Source organism: Cervus canadensis, chromosome 15 (genome assembly GCF_019320065.1).
Source record: "Cervus canadensis isolate Bull #8, Minnesota chromosome 15, ASM1932006v1, whole genome shotgun sequence".
In the NCBI taxonomy this organism is placed as follows: domain Eukaryota; kingdom Metazoa; phylum Chordata; class Mammalia; order Artiodactyla; family Cervidae; genus Cervus; species Cervus canadensis.
In genome coordinates this window covers 15434703-15448208 of record NC_057400.1, presented here as the reverse complement: position 1 = coordinate 15448208, position 13506 = coordinate 15434703, and the positions used below count along the sequence as shown (strand labels likewise).

At 41.9% G+C, this 13506-nt stretch overlaps 1 protein-coding gene across 1 annotated transcript in view; it reads left to right on the top strand.

Moving 5' to 3' along the window:
- Positions 1–13506, top strand: part of TMEM163 (transmembrane protein 163) — a 258886-nt gene that overhangs the window by 162515 nt on the left and 82865 nt on the right. Inside the window, exons 3-4 of the mRNA XM_043488097.1 lie at positions 123–166; positions 1543–1634. Coding sequence (XP_043344032.1) covers positions 123–166; positions 1543–1634 — 136 coding nt within the window. The remainder of the gene's footprint in view (positions 1–122; positions 167–1542; positions 1635–13506) is intronic.

Sequence of the window (13506 nt, the reverse complement as noted above, 5' to 3'; positions counted from 1 at the left end):
TCTCATAGAACTTTTCCAGTGATGTTTAAAAGGCCATATCAAATATATGAATACTCTCACAAATGAGAGAAAATATTCACAAGATCTTAAAATATTCTGAATAATATTTTCTTTCTTTTTAGCTGTCTCCGTTATGAGGTACAGCGCCTCTGCTTTTGGGTTTGCAGTAAGTAACCTGAAATGTACTTTTATGAAGTTTTGCACGTTTCTCCTGGGCCCACAAATCTCACACTGGGGCCTCTGATTTAAGAGGGTGGTTAGCAGATGAGAGAGAGAGCATGACAAACATACCTTTTATGGAAGTCGCTTCTACAGACAATTATAATTTGATAGAAGTAAACTGCAATGACAGTGTATAATTCTCAACAATGGATCAGGGCCACCATGTTTCTGCACATCCTTGAGAGGATTCTTTTTTTTAGGGTTTAGACCTTTCCCCACCCGCTTAAGGTTGTAGGTTTGAAAATGGGCACACACTGAAGTGAAGCATTTGCTGGTGTGGGCAAAGGTGATGTGAGATAAGACGGGGCTGCCGGCAATAGGATGTCAGTCTTCAGCCAGACTAGGGGTACCCTGGTTTCTGAACCTGCTTCCTGATGGGAGTTGGTTAGAGAAGATGGGTCTCAGATACTGAAAACTTGGGTAAAGTCTCCCCACATCTTCGAGAGAGCATTAGTGCTTATAGTTTTCCAGACAAAAAGTGTGTTGGGATGAGGTGATTCACGCAAAGAAAGCTCATTTCAACAGCCCTTCTGCTTCAGGGCTTCCTGTACCTGATGGTGTGTGTTCCCTGTTCCCAAAGCCGCTTTTCCCGTTGTTTTGAGGACTTAATGCTTTGAGGCTGGCAGATTCTTTTCAGAATCTTTTGAAAGGTGTGGACTGTCTCTCTAGAAATTACACACACACACGTCACCCTCCTCCCCTGCCCACCTCTCTCACTCACATTCCTCTCTCCTTCCCCTCCTTTCTTCACTCTCTCTCTTACACATTCACATCTTCATTAGAACAAAAGCATTGATTTTGTATCCAATTTCACCAGACTTCGTGGAGCATCCTGGGTGACCTCACCCCTGGACCCCAGGACAGTCCTATTGAGAGCCAGAAACAGAGTCCTTGGCCCAAATCCTTTGCTTGGGATGGACAGGAAAATGCTGAAATTATCTTGCCTGCCCTGGGGAGATCCATTTCACATGTGTCATAAATGTCATCACCCCACCCCTATCACCAGCGTGCTGGGAGTCAGGGGTCCTGGGAGCAGAGCTCAGCACACATAGAGTGTGGCTCCCCCCGCACCCCTGGCAGCAAGCAACCAGGAGGAGCCATGACCCTGGCACCACATGGGCGTGTTGGGTGCCCTGACTTAGAATTCCCAGGATCTCCACCTTGAGGATGCTGAGTGGCCAGCATTGTAATGATGCGAAGCCTCTTTGCTCTGAGGTCACTGGTTCAGATGTTCCAAGTCACAGAACAATTGCTATGTGTCTTCACAGTTGTGACCTGTGAACTCTGGAAAACCACTAATACTGTGTCTCCTCCTTCTAGTTTGATGCCATCCTTGATGTCCTGTCGTCGGCGATTGTCCTATGGCGTTACAGCAACGCGGCCGCTGTACACTCCGCCCATAGGGAGTACATGTAAGTGGATTTTTATCTTCTTTCACTTTGTAGAACCCTTGCCACGTAATTAGGCTGCTAGCATGACTCACCTTGCAGCTTTGGTACAGTGATGAGAAGAAGGTCCTGACATTGCCTTTGGGAGTGGCTGGTGTGATATCACCTATATGATTGGCCCCTTCTGGGATGCTCAGAGAGATGGGGTGTCCCCTTATAATTTTCCCTGTTCTCTGCTCTTGAGCCTGGAGTGAATGTTTGTATGCTTATTTGTCTGTCCATCCATTCATCTATTCATCGATCAATCTGAAACTGCACAGCTCAGATTGGGACTTGAACCCACTGTCTTAATTAAAATCATACACTCAGTCTCAGGACTTAGTGAAGCTCAGATTCTTTATGTCTTAGCACAGAACAAATTTAGCAAGAGACACAAAGTGACAGCTAAGAAGTGGATTTATTTAGAGAGATACACATTCCATAGACAGAATGTGGTCCATCTCAAAAGGCTAGAGTGGCCGTGGGAGAAACACACTCCACAGACAAAAGTGTGGGCCATCTCAGAAGGTGAGAGACCCTGAAATATGAGGTGGTTAGTTGTTTCCTTTTTAAAAAAATTTTTTATTTCTTTGGTGTGCCAGATCTCAGTTGTGGCATGTGGAATCTAGTTCCCTGACCAGGGATCAAACCTGGGTCCCCTGCATTGGGAGCATGCAGTCTTAGCCATTGGACCACCAGGGAAGTCCTGGGGTGGTGAGTTTCATGGGCTGGATAATTTCATAGACTAATGAGTGGGAGGATTACTCCAACTAGCTTGGAGAAGGGACAAGGGTTTTTAGGACCTGGGCCACCACCCACTTTTTGACCTTTTATGGTTTGTCTCAGAACTGTCATGACACTTGTGGGTATGTCATTTAGCTTGCTGGTGTATTACAGTGAGCGTGTGTATAATGAGGCTTCAGGCCTACTGGACATTGACTCTTCTGCCGTCTTGGACCTAGTTGGTTCTAACCATTTTTTGTCATGTCCTACGTCAATGCCCAATGCCCATATCCTATGACATATGCCCATGTCATTCTTTTAAAGGTCATGCCCTGCCTCCTCCCTCCTGATTCAAATCCATCTAACAATTCATTCATCCTTACCTTCTTTCTCTTTGTGTTACTGAAATTTTTGTTCCTTTGAATTGTCATGCTTTTTTTCCCCTTTCTTTTAAGTAAGATGTGTTCTCCACTGTGATTTACAGAGGACATTTTGAAAGCATTCTAAATTATTCTACTTGTCTTCTGTCCTTCTGGGTATTAGAAAATATGGCTTCCTCAGTCTCCACGTTTCTTGGGTGATTATTTGTCTTTGAAGTACTTGTGTTTGTGGCCATAAAGCATGTGTCTTTTTCCATTTCCATTTTTTATATCCATGTAATTCCCAGGTTCCAAAGTCAGACTTGTTGACTTTGAATCTCAGCTCCACAACTTGTCAGCTTTGTGACCGTGGGAAGCTATCCTAACTGCACTGTGCTTTGCTTCCTTATCTGGCAAAAAGGGAGTATTTGACAATTATGTGAGTGAGATACTAATCGTCATGATATACGACATAATATCATATATATAAACTTATGACAGTGTCTGGCATGTAGTTCAGTAAACTTCAGCTGCCATCATTATTAATTATTAAGGGGGTTCCCCTGAGTCACTGTGGCTTGTCATTAGAGCGAGAGCTTTACCCCACTTCCGTAGCTTTTGGACAGCTGAATACAAGTGAGGAAATGCCCTGTCGTTTGTGGCGGTGCCCAGACAAGAGGTACTTTTGGTGGAGATGCTGTCTCACACTCAGCCATATAAATGTTGAGTGTCAGGGGACTCAGGAAATAGTAATATATCTGAGGTTGCTTGTGCCAGATGGAAAGTTTTTGAAAGATGATGCCAAAACTGATTCGCAAACAAGAGCCGATTTTAGTTTAGTTGTTGGCTTGAGACAGAGCACTAGAGCTCTGCTTTAAGTGTTAAGTTAGCCCTTTTAAGTGCATTAGCCCTTTTAAGAAATATAATTAAAATATCAAATCTGTGACATCATAGATGATGTTATTTAGGATAAAGTTAATTTTTGAAGAAGTGAGTCAGGTCACTGATTGGAAAAATCAAGAAGCAATAGTAGTAAGCTGATTTTGCAAAAGATCAAATGATGGTTCCATAGTGATTAAAGTTGAATTACCACCTGTCTAGCCAAAGGAACAGTGAATGCATCTACCCAGGCTGTTGCTGATTGGTCTTTGAGGAATACAGTAAGAACAGTCGAGAGAGTGCAGTATAGAGATATGCTTGACTTTCAAGAGCTAGTCCCTATCCTGTCAGATGAACACATTCTTTGGATCCATAGTTCTGTTTCCAATATGGCAGCCACTAGAGGCTCTTATAGCATTTATCTGTGGCTGCTCCTAACTGAGAGGTGTTGTAATTATAAAATACACACCAACTCCCAAAGATGTAAGAAAAAAAGAATACAAACATTTTATTAATTTTAGAAAACAATATGGATTACATGTTGATATAAGAATATTTGGGATATATTGGGTTAAATAAACTATTACAATTTTACTTCTGTTTACATTCTTAATGTGGCTTTTAGAAATTTAAAATGACATATGGGACATGTATTAAATTTCTGTTGGGCCTTGCCCTCTGAAAAGAAAGCTCTTCCCTCTGCCTTGCTTATTTTAGAATTAATAATCCAGAATTTGATTTGCAATTCTAGAAGGAATTGTGTTCACTGTTTCTCAATTTCTCTTTTCTAATTTGCTTTTTAAATCTGATTCTCTTTATGCTAAAGTGAGTCTCTTACATATTAGTCACAAAGTCACAAATTATTGTGGCTTTTCTATGGTGTTGGGATCTCTGACCATTTACCAGGTGGCCAGCATGTTATCTAACATTGATTGATTGATTAGAAAGGTCATTGGTTTCACTGTTTTTAATGATCCCCAAATATATACCCTTAAAAGTGTATCTTTAATAATACCCACAAGGCAGAAACTCACCAATTTGCTTTGATAATTCCCAGATGATTGTTCCACGTGATGATGCCCATGGATTCATTTGGAGATTCTTAATCTAGGGATTAAAACAACACTCAGAATCCTCTGTATTGTTGGTTTAGTTTAGAATTTTAATCTCTGGCTCATCCCATGTAAATTAAAAATTCATGAAATCACTGCCAGCTGAGAAACGGGTGTTTGCATATTAATGAGCATGAATGAATTATAAGGGGCACAGCTAGAAAAACTACTGGTTTTCAGTTAGTTGCTGGAGAATAAGATTTGCGAAAACGAGGAAATATCCAAGCAGTCCTTAGTTACCTCTTCTCATTTTCCCTCTTTTGTTTCTAAGCTTCAGAGTGAATCTCGACCTTGGAATTGCCAATGCCAAGTGATAGAAACCCTGCTCGGCCTTCTGCCTGATGACTGTGTGCGCTGACTGTGGGTGTGGTGGGTGTGTGATACTCAGAGGGGGGGAGTGTGCCTTCAGCACCGCCACAGGCAGAGCGCCAATACACTTTGCTTTGTGTCACTCTGTTTTATTGTGGGGAAAAACACATCATATTTACCATCTGAAATATTTTAAGTTTACAATTCAGTAGTGTCAGGTGTATTCACAGTGTTGTGAGCAGATCTCGCAAATTGAAACTCCATACTCCTTACACAGCTTCCTATTACCCCTCCCCCAGAGCTTGGTAACTGCCATTCTACTTTTTCTATGAATTTGACGACTCTGGGTAGGTCCCTCATATAAATGAAATCATACAGTTTTTGTCCTTTTGTGACTGGCTTGTTGCATTTAGCATGATGTCCTCAAGGTTTATCCATGTTATCTCATGTGTCAGAGTTTCTTTCCTTTTGAAGGCTCTGTAATATTCCCTTGTATGTATAGACCATATTTTGTGTATCCTTTGATCAACCAGTAGACATGTGGGTTGTTTTCCCCTCAGCCTTAATAAATAATGAACTGTGAACATGCATGTACAAATCTCTCTTCATTGACCCTGCTTTCAATTCTTCTGGAAATACACCCAGAAGTGAAGATTGGTGAGTCATGTGGTAGGGCTATTTTTAATGTTTTAAGAAACCTCCATACTGTTTTTCCATAGCAGTTGCTCCATTTTGTGATTCCAACTAGTGATCTATTTTGAAAAGCTCCAAATTTAATCGGTTACCATCTTGTCGTAGGAAATATGTATATGGGGAAAGTGAACCGTCGGGCTTACATGTTGTCAGGGTTTTCAGCAGGAGACTGTGATAGAAGGAGGGGCCAGGGAGGGCTTCTGAGAACATAACAGGACATCCAGCTGCTGAGGGCTGGGAGGGAGGACCAGACAAGGGGAGTGAGAATCCCACTTCTCTTGGTGGTTGTTGGTGTGGGGCACTATCTTGACAATGGGATGCTAAGAACCAGGATTTCACAGGTGGTTCATTTATGGGTGTGGATTTAGGGTGGGAGTGGGTGGCTGAGGTAGGTGGCTGATAACCTACTTACCCTCCCCACCACCTTTCCTCTTTGGTAACCATAAGTTTATTTTTGAAATCTGTGTATCTATTTTGTAAACAGGTTCATTTGTGTCATTTAAAAAAAATTAGATTCCACATATAAATGATACCATATTTACATATTTATCTTTCTCTGTCTCAACCAGGTTTCATTAGGGCAAGGGGTGAGGGAAAGAGGCAGAGAAGTCTGGGTAGGTGGAAACTGGGAGTAGGATGAAAGTGTTAGTGGGGAAAAGAGCAGGGCCACCCAGGAGGGCACCCAGGAGTGGGGTTATAGGGTGGGGTGGTGACGGTTGCCCTGGTGATTGTGGGCTGCTGTGAGGCCACACAAAAGAATGAAGCGCTCTTTGTACACTTAGAGTGTCATCTCTGAGGTTCACTAAGTGAGGAAAGCCTGGAGCCAAATCGTGTTTAAAGTCTTTTCTCTTTGGTTTTAACAAATGAGGTTTGCATCCACACAGACTGTTTGGACATATGAAAAATACCTCTGTGAGCTCGCAAAGGAGACTGGCAGCAGGGTCGCCTCTGGGAGGGGGACTGGGGACGGAAAAAGAGGGGAGACACTTTCTTTATATCCTTCAGTACAGAGCTGTGCATTGAACTCTCTGATAATGGACATGTTCTCTGTACTGTCCAGTATGGTAGCCATTGGGCACATGTGACCTTTGAGCCCTTGACATATGGCTAGAATGATGGATGATCTGGATTTTAAATTTTATTTAATTTCAATTAATTTAAATAGTCACACCTGTGCCTAGTGGCTACCATGTTGAACAAAGCCTCTTTAACTAGTTTGATCATTTTTATGCTATTTTAGTTGCTAAGTCGTGTCGACTCTTGTGATCCTGTGGACTGTAGCCTCCCAGGCTCCTCTGTCCATGGGATTCTCCAGGCAAGAATTCTGGAGTGGGTTGCCATTTCCTTCTCTAGGAGATCTTCCTGACCCAGGAATTGAACCCGGGTCTCCTGCATCACAGCATCATTTTTAATCTATTAAAAAAAAAAAAAAAACAGACAATGTTAATAAATCAGTGTCCAGGGAGTTTGGAAATGAGAGGAAGATATGATGGGGAGGAGGTGATAGAGGCAGAGGGTGTGGGAGAAATTAGTGCAGGAGGAACTTGGCATGGTTGGAAGACATGGAGAATTTCACGCCTCCTTTAGCCATGCCCAGCCCTGGGTACCATGTAAGTCCACAGGAAGTATCATAGCCTCCCGCTGCCGTCTGCTCTGGAGGGCCGTCGGGATGCTTGCCACGGAAGGTACAGCTTGATGCTCGCTGGGGGCCGGTGACATTTTGCATATGATTGCAGCTCAGGTGGGAGGCCCCCCTGAAGGTGCCCGGTGCCAGCTGTCTGTTTGGGCCATTTATCCGTCAACTCCCTGAGATGGAGAGGTGGAGGCAGATGGGAGGCTGTGCCCCTTTACAGGCTTCTCATCCTGCTACAATGAAGCAAAAACGCAGCCTGGGAGGTTGTTCTCTTGTGCCAAATGTACCTCCAAATGGCATCACGCTCTGCAGCGTTTCGGGAAGCGAATGTGAGGAATGGAGAAATATTCTTAGAATCTTTTGTGTGTCTTCTCGTGTGAAGAAGTTGGGACACCCTGATTCTCAAGGAGGCAGGGTATTCACTCTGTTTCTCTTTTCATTTTGCTTGGCCTGAGAACTACCTGTTGAGAGGATAGCTTGATAGTCTTTTGATTCCTGGTTTCAGTAGCATCCTTGCTGGTTTTGAAGCCAGTGCCAGAAATTGAAAAAGAAAACCGATGCAGTCAAGAAAGCATGGGTTGGTAATTTGCTTTTGGCATCTGGTCTAAGTGGACTGCAAAGGCGAGTGTTGTACCAGGAACATAAAATAGTACCACATCCCCCCTACCCCACCTTCTCAGGGAGCATCCTATCAGATCATAAATTGAGGGCTCTGGGAAGGCGAATTGCATTTCCCCCACGTTTGTCTAGTGCTCTTAACTTTACAAAGCTTTTGAGTGTGTTTTAGCTCAAGAGCAGACCTTGAACTAGAAAAATAAATAACTTTGGAGATGCCCTCTGTGACTGATGAGAGCTAATGCAGAAGGTAGGGCCTTGATAGCAGGACACGAGCTTATTCATCTGCCTGGAAAAATTTGGATTTAGTCTTGCCTGAAGGCAGAAGGGAGTTGCTTTCCACTGTCAGGAAAAGAACATGTGAAACCTGCCAGACATAGACATGATATTGATGGGTTGTGATGCAGTGGGCAGGATGTATATTAGAAGGAGGAGGGTAGGTTTGATCCCTGTTACAAGTTAACTGGTGTGTTACTGAAAGATGTTGACGTTCTCACCCTCTGTACTACAGAATGATACCTTACTGGAAAATAGGATCTTTGCAGATGTCAGTAAGTTAGACGAGGTCCGAATCCCGTAAGATTAGGGTCCTTGTGAGAAGAGTAGACACACAGAGACAGCGGCACTCAAGGAGAAAATGACTGTGTGATGCTGGAGGCAGAGTTCAGAGCTAAGGGATGCAAGGATTGTTGGCAAACCCCAGCAGCTAGCAGAGGCAAGGAAGGCTTCTGCCCTGTAGGTTTCAGAGAGTGTGGGCCTGCAAACACCTTGATTTCAACACTTTGAGACCCCAAAACTGTAAGACAATAAGTTTCTGTTGTTTTAAGCCCCCTAGTTTGTGGTGCTTCGATAACAGCAGCACAAGAAACTAATACTCTCCCTAAGAAGAGTCCTCTATCAGACTTGCACTCATTTGCTCTGAGCTTCAGTGATACATTCATCTTTTGAAATTTCAGTTTTCTCATGTGTGGAAGGGGGAGGGCCGTGATAGCTACCAAAGGTCACTGAGATGAAGCTTAAACATGATATTGAATGTGATGTCAATATATGCTCAAAAATGTCAGCTCATTATGTTCCATCTTGAGAGTTTTGAATTTTTTTTTTTTCAGTCATACTGGGATAGTTTTTCATTGTTTTCTATTGTTCTATTTTCCTTCTCAAGAGTGTGAAATAAAAGACTCTGCAAAGAAAAGTGGGAAAAACTCAAATACATGCTTTGGCATATGTAGAAAGTTGCTTTCAACCTTGAGATATGGGGTAGTAGTGTAGTGAAGTGATAAAAGGTTATTCCTGATTTCATCCCATACACGCCCCCCCCCCACCCCCGCAAAGTCTGAAACGGGACAAAGCAATACATGATCATTGCAAAAGGTTGAGGTAATTTCTAGTGGCACAAATACAATAAAACTTACTAGCTATAGGACCCCCTGGAGCTAACATTTCGATGTTGTGTGTGTGTGTTTGGCATGTGTGTGCACTAAAGCTCTCGTGTGCATGGTTACATATACATCCTTTTTTCCCCACATAAATAGAGATGATCTATATTTACCCCTTTGAAATCTGGGTTTTCTCTGCTACCACCAGGTTTTGAACATCTTTTCATCTTAGGACAGAGATATGTTATTTTTTTTATAGCTATGCAGTATATCTATGTATGGATTTAACATAATTTGTTTAAACAATTTTCTACTGAAGACATGGGTTGTTTTCAAAGTCTTGGGGTTAGAAACAACCTGAAAAAACTGTCCTTACACAGTTTTATTTTAACGCTTATCCTCTTATTTCTTAAGGATAAATTACTAGATATCTGGGTCAAATAATATGCTAAGTTACAATTGTGATACCTGGTGTTAATCTATGCTCCAAAAAGGTCATACTGATTTACATTCCCACTGACAGGGATGAGGATGTGTGTTTACTCACTTTTGCCAGCACTGTGTCCTCATTCTTTTTGATCATAGCCTTCTGTCCAGGTGGAAAATTGAATTCTCTCTGTTAAAGTGCATTTAAAAAAATGTTAGTTACCAATCTAGCTGAACATATTCGCATATGTGTTTTTGGCATTTGTATTTCTTTTGGAAAATGGGTTGCCAGAATTTCAAACAGGATTAAAAGTCTTTTTATTTCCATTTTGGGACATTGCCCAGACTGGTTGCTAGAACTTTGGTGACTGAGGAAGTACAACTTCCTTCTTGCTCTGGCCACCATCACTCATAATTTTTTTCTTTCTTTTGCTGTGCCATATTTTTTTTTTCTTTCATAAATCTAATTACCTATGATGTATTTCATAGAGGTATTGGTAGATTTGTTTATTGTCCATCACCCTCACAAGATTTTATACTCACAAAAACAAGGGTATTCCTTAACAATGCCTGGCATTTCGTAGGTGCTGGTTAAAGAGTTTTGAAATAAAAAATCGAACTATGGAACCCCTTCATCTTTTTTCAAATTAGTTTTTCTTGGAGTATAGTTGCTTTGCAGTGTGTAAGTTTCTGCTGTAGAGCAAAATGAATCAGCCATAGATATACACATAGCCCCTCCCCTTTGGATTTCCTTCCCGTCCAAGTCACCACAGTGCATTAAGTAGAGTTCTCTGTGCTAGAAGTTCCTTAACTGTTTTACAGATAGATGGAACATGTATCTCATTTGTTACCTATTTTATACATAGTATCAATAGTGTGTATGTGTCAATCCCAGGCTCCCAATTCCTCTCACCCCTGCCTTTCCCCCTGGGTGTTCATACATTTGTTCTCTACGTCTGTGTCTCTATTTCTGCTTTGCAAATAAGATCACCCATTGGAACCACTTCATCTTATACAAAATTTTCATAGCCTTTATTAAGAGAATAATAAATATTCCCTGAGCACCTGCTTTGTGCCAGATATGCCAGGATGTGCGTTAGGTTGCAGGTGTTAGTTAACACTTAATAGAAATGCTAAATATTGCTCCTGAAGGCTCATGGCTGGTAAATGGATGCATCTGGGGTTTGAACCTAGGTCTTGCTTGCCTGGACATTTGCATGTCACCATTATGCAACCCTGCCTCTCCAAATGAACATTTGTGTGTCTTAGTTATACCACTTTTAAAAAAAATCCCTTCCACCCTCAGAAATGACCCTTGCTAGCAATGAACTGCAACCCAAAATAAATGGAGGGAGAGGGAAAGTGGAATTAAGAACTATAAAATTAGGCAACGTGAAGTGCCGTCCTGGACTTTGGTTCTGTGTGTGGTAGTGAGATGGCTGGCAGTTGGCCAGACAAGGATAAACTGCCCAGGCCACCTTGGGACAGGCTGAGGACTGGAGTGGCTGTCCCAGGAGCGGGTGGTCATGTCCTGGGTCACCTGGCATAGTTCTGCTGTGACAGGCACTGTAGCCCTTTGTATCTGAAAAGCCTTGCAATGAGGATCATTTGCCTTAGCTGTCATGCTCTTTGCAGCTTTGGTTGCTGTTTTCAGGCCAAGCTGGCAGCTGAGGAGGGCTTCCTGGATCCTGGGCTGAGGGCTTTGCTGTCAAGGAATGTGCTGGTCCACAGCCGTGGCCTCTTCTCTGGTACCTGCTGCAGGTTGGGGCGTTTTGTTTCACCCTGAAGATGGTCACCCTTTGGAAATTTGGGCGTGAAAGTCTCGTTGTCTGTCGTCCTTTTATCTTCCACTCTGGGCTGCGGTAGCCTAAGCCACTGCCTGTTCTTGGAGGTGAATGGACTTAGTTCAGGAGCCCTCTTTGATGTGGGGAGGTTTGAGGCCTTTGAGAATGAGGCCTGTCTCTTTGTGACCACTTTTGCGGGCAGGAGACATTGGCGCATACTTTCCTTCCTCTGAGGAGTCCTATTTTCAGAGGAAAACTCTGTGGGTTTGGTTTCTTCACAGTTGGCTTTGAAGGTTCAGGGTCAGAATTTTCAGGTATGTTTCTTCTCCCTTTAGTCTCCAGAGCTTGTCCTGTGCGTTAGCTGTTGAACATGTAAAATTAAATTTTGTATGGTACTTGCCACTAATGACTAGTTAACACTAAAATGTTGATGCTGGTGATAGCTGGTGGTGACTTTCTTCTTTATGCTTTCTGATTTTTCTGAAAAATATTTTACAAGGTACAGATGTTAGTTTTGTAATCCTATCAAGCTCACCATTTTTCCTCTGGGGGAGTATAAAAGGCAAGCCAGTGTAGGAATAAAGAATAAAGCTCTCCTAAAAAAAAAAAAAAAAAAAGCTCTCCTGTCCTCTCTGTTGGTTTTCCCTGCCGTGATTATCCTATGGGTGCTGCTGTTCTTACCATCAATGTCACAGCATGCTTTTAGCTAAGATACTGTCCTTATGAAGGGACCCAGCACAGTTCATGTAGCCTTCCTTTGCGGGTTGGGGGTGGGAGGAGTCAGTCAGTGAAATTGCCTTGATTCTAATTCTGGTGACTATTTTCTCCCTGTCTCCTCCTTCCTCTAAACAGATACACCCTTTGGAGCTTTTAGTTAGCACAGGTTTTACAAACATCTCTATATGATTTGGCTTATTCATATCACTAAATAGAAAGCAGCTAAAGGGATACTTCATTTTTTTTGTTTGTTTGTATTTTTGTTTATTGAGAATAGTTTCTACCCACCTCATAGAATGGTTATGAAGAGCCAGTAAGAAAACATAGGTAAAGTTTCTGGTCATAGTATTGCTTGTTACATACAGTAGGTATTGGATAAATAGGGTTATTTTTAACAGTAGGCTTTCTAGGCAAAATAGAGATAGGGTTTTTTTTTTTTTTTTTTTTAGTGGCTTTATTGAGGCAGACTCGGAGATCTAGGGAACAAACTAGTGATTACCAGTGGGGAGAGAGAAGGGGGCAATATAGGAGTGGCAAGAAAGAGGTACAAATCATTAGCTATAAAATAAGCTACAAAGTAAACAACAAGGGCCTGCGGTATTACCTCAGGGAACTATACTGAATATCCTATACTAAGCCATAATGGAAAAGAATGTGGAAAAGGATATATACTTATATAATTGAATCACTTTGCTGTGTAGCAGACATTAACACAACACTGGAAATCAGCTATACTTCAATAAAACAAATTATATATAAAAAAGAAAAAATAAACTACAAGGATATATTGTGCAACACAGGGAAGATAGCCAATATTTTATAGTAACTATAAATGGAGCACCACCTTTAAAAATTGTGGACCACTATACTATACACCTGTAACTTATCTATTATTGTATAGCAACTATACTTCAGTAAAAAATATTAAAAATAGCTTTATTAAAATATAGTTCACACAGCATACATGTTTATGCACTGAAAGTGTACACGTCAATGGCTTTTATTATATTTGCAGTTCTGCACGTCTATCAGTATAATCAATTTTAGAATATTTTTACCACCACGCAGAGAAGCCTCATTCTTTTTAACTTTCACCACTCCAGCCTCTCCTAATCCCCTTTCCCCCTCCTAGTCCTTTGAACTATGATCTCCTGTCTGCCCCTGTGGTTGCCCATCCAGAACCTCTCATGTAAGTGGAATCATACCCTGTGTGGTTCTTTACTTAGCATGC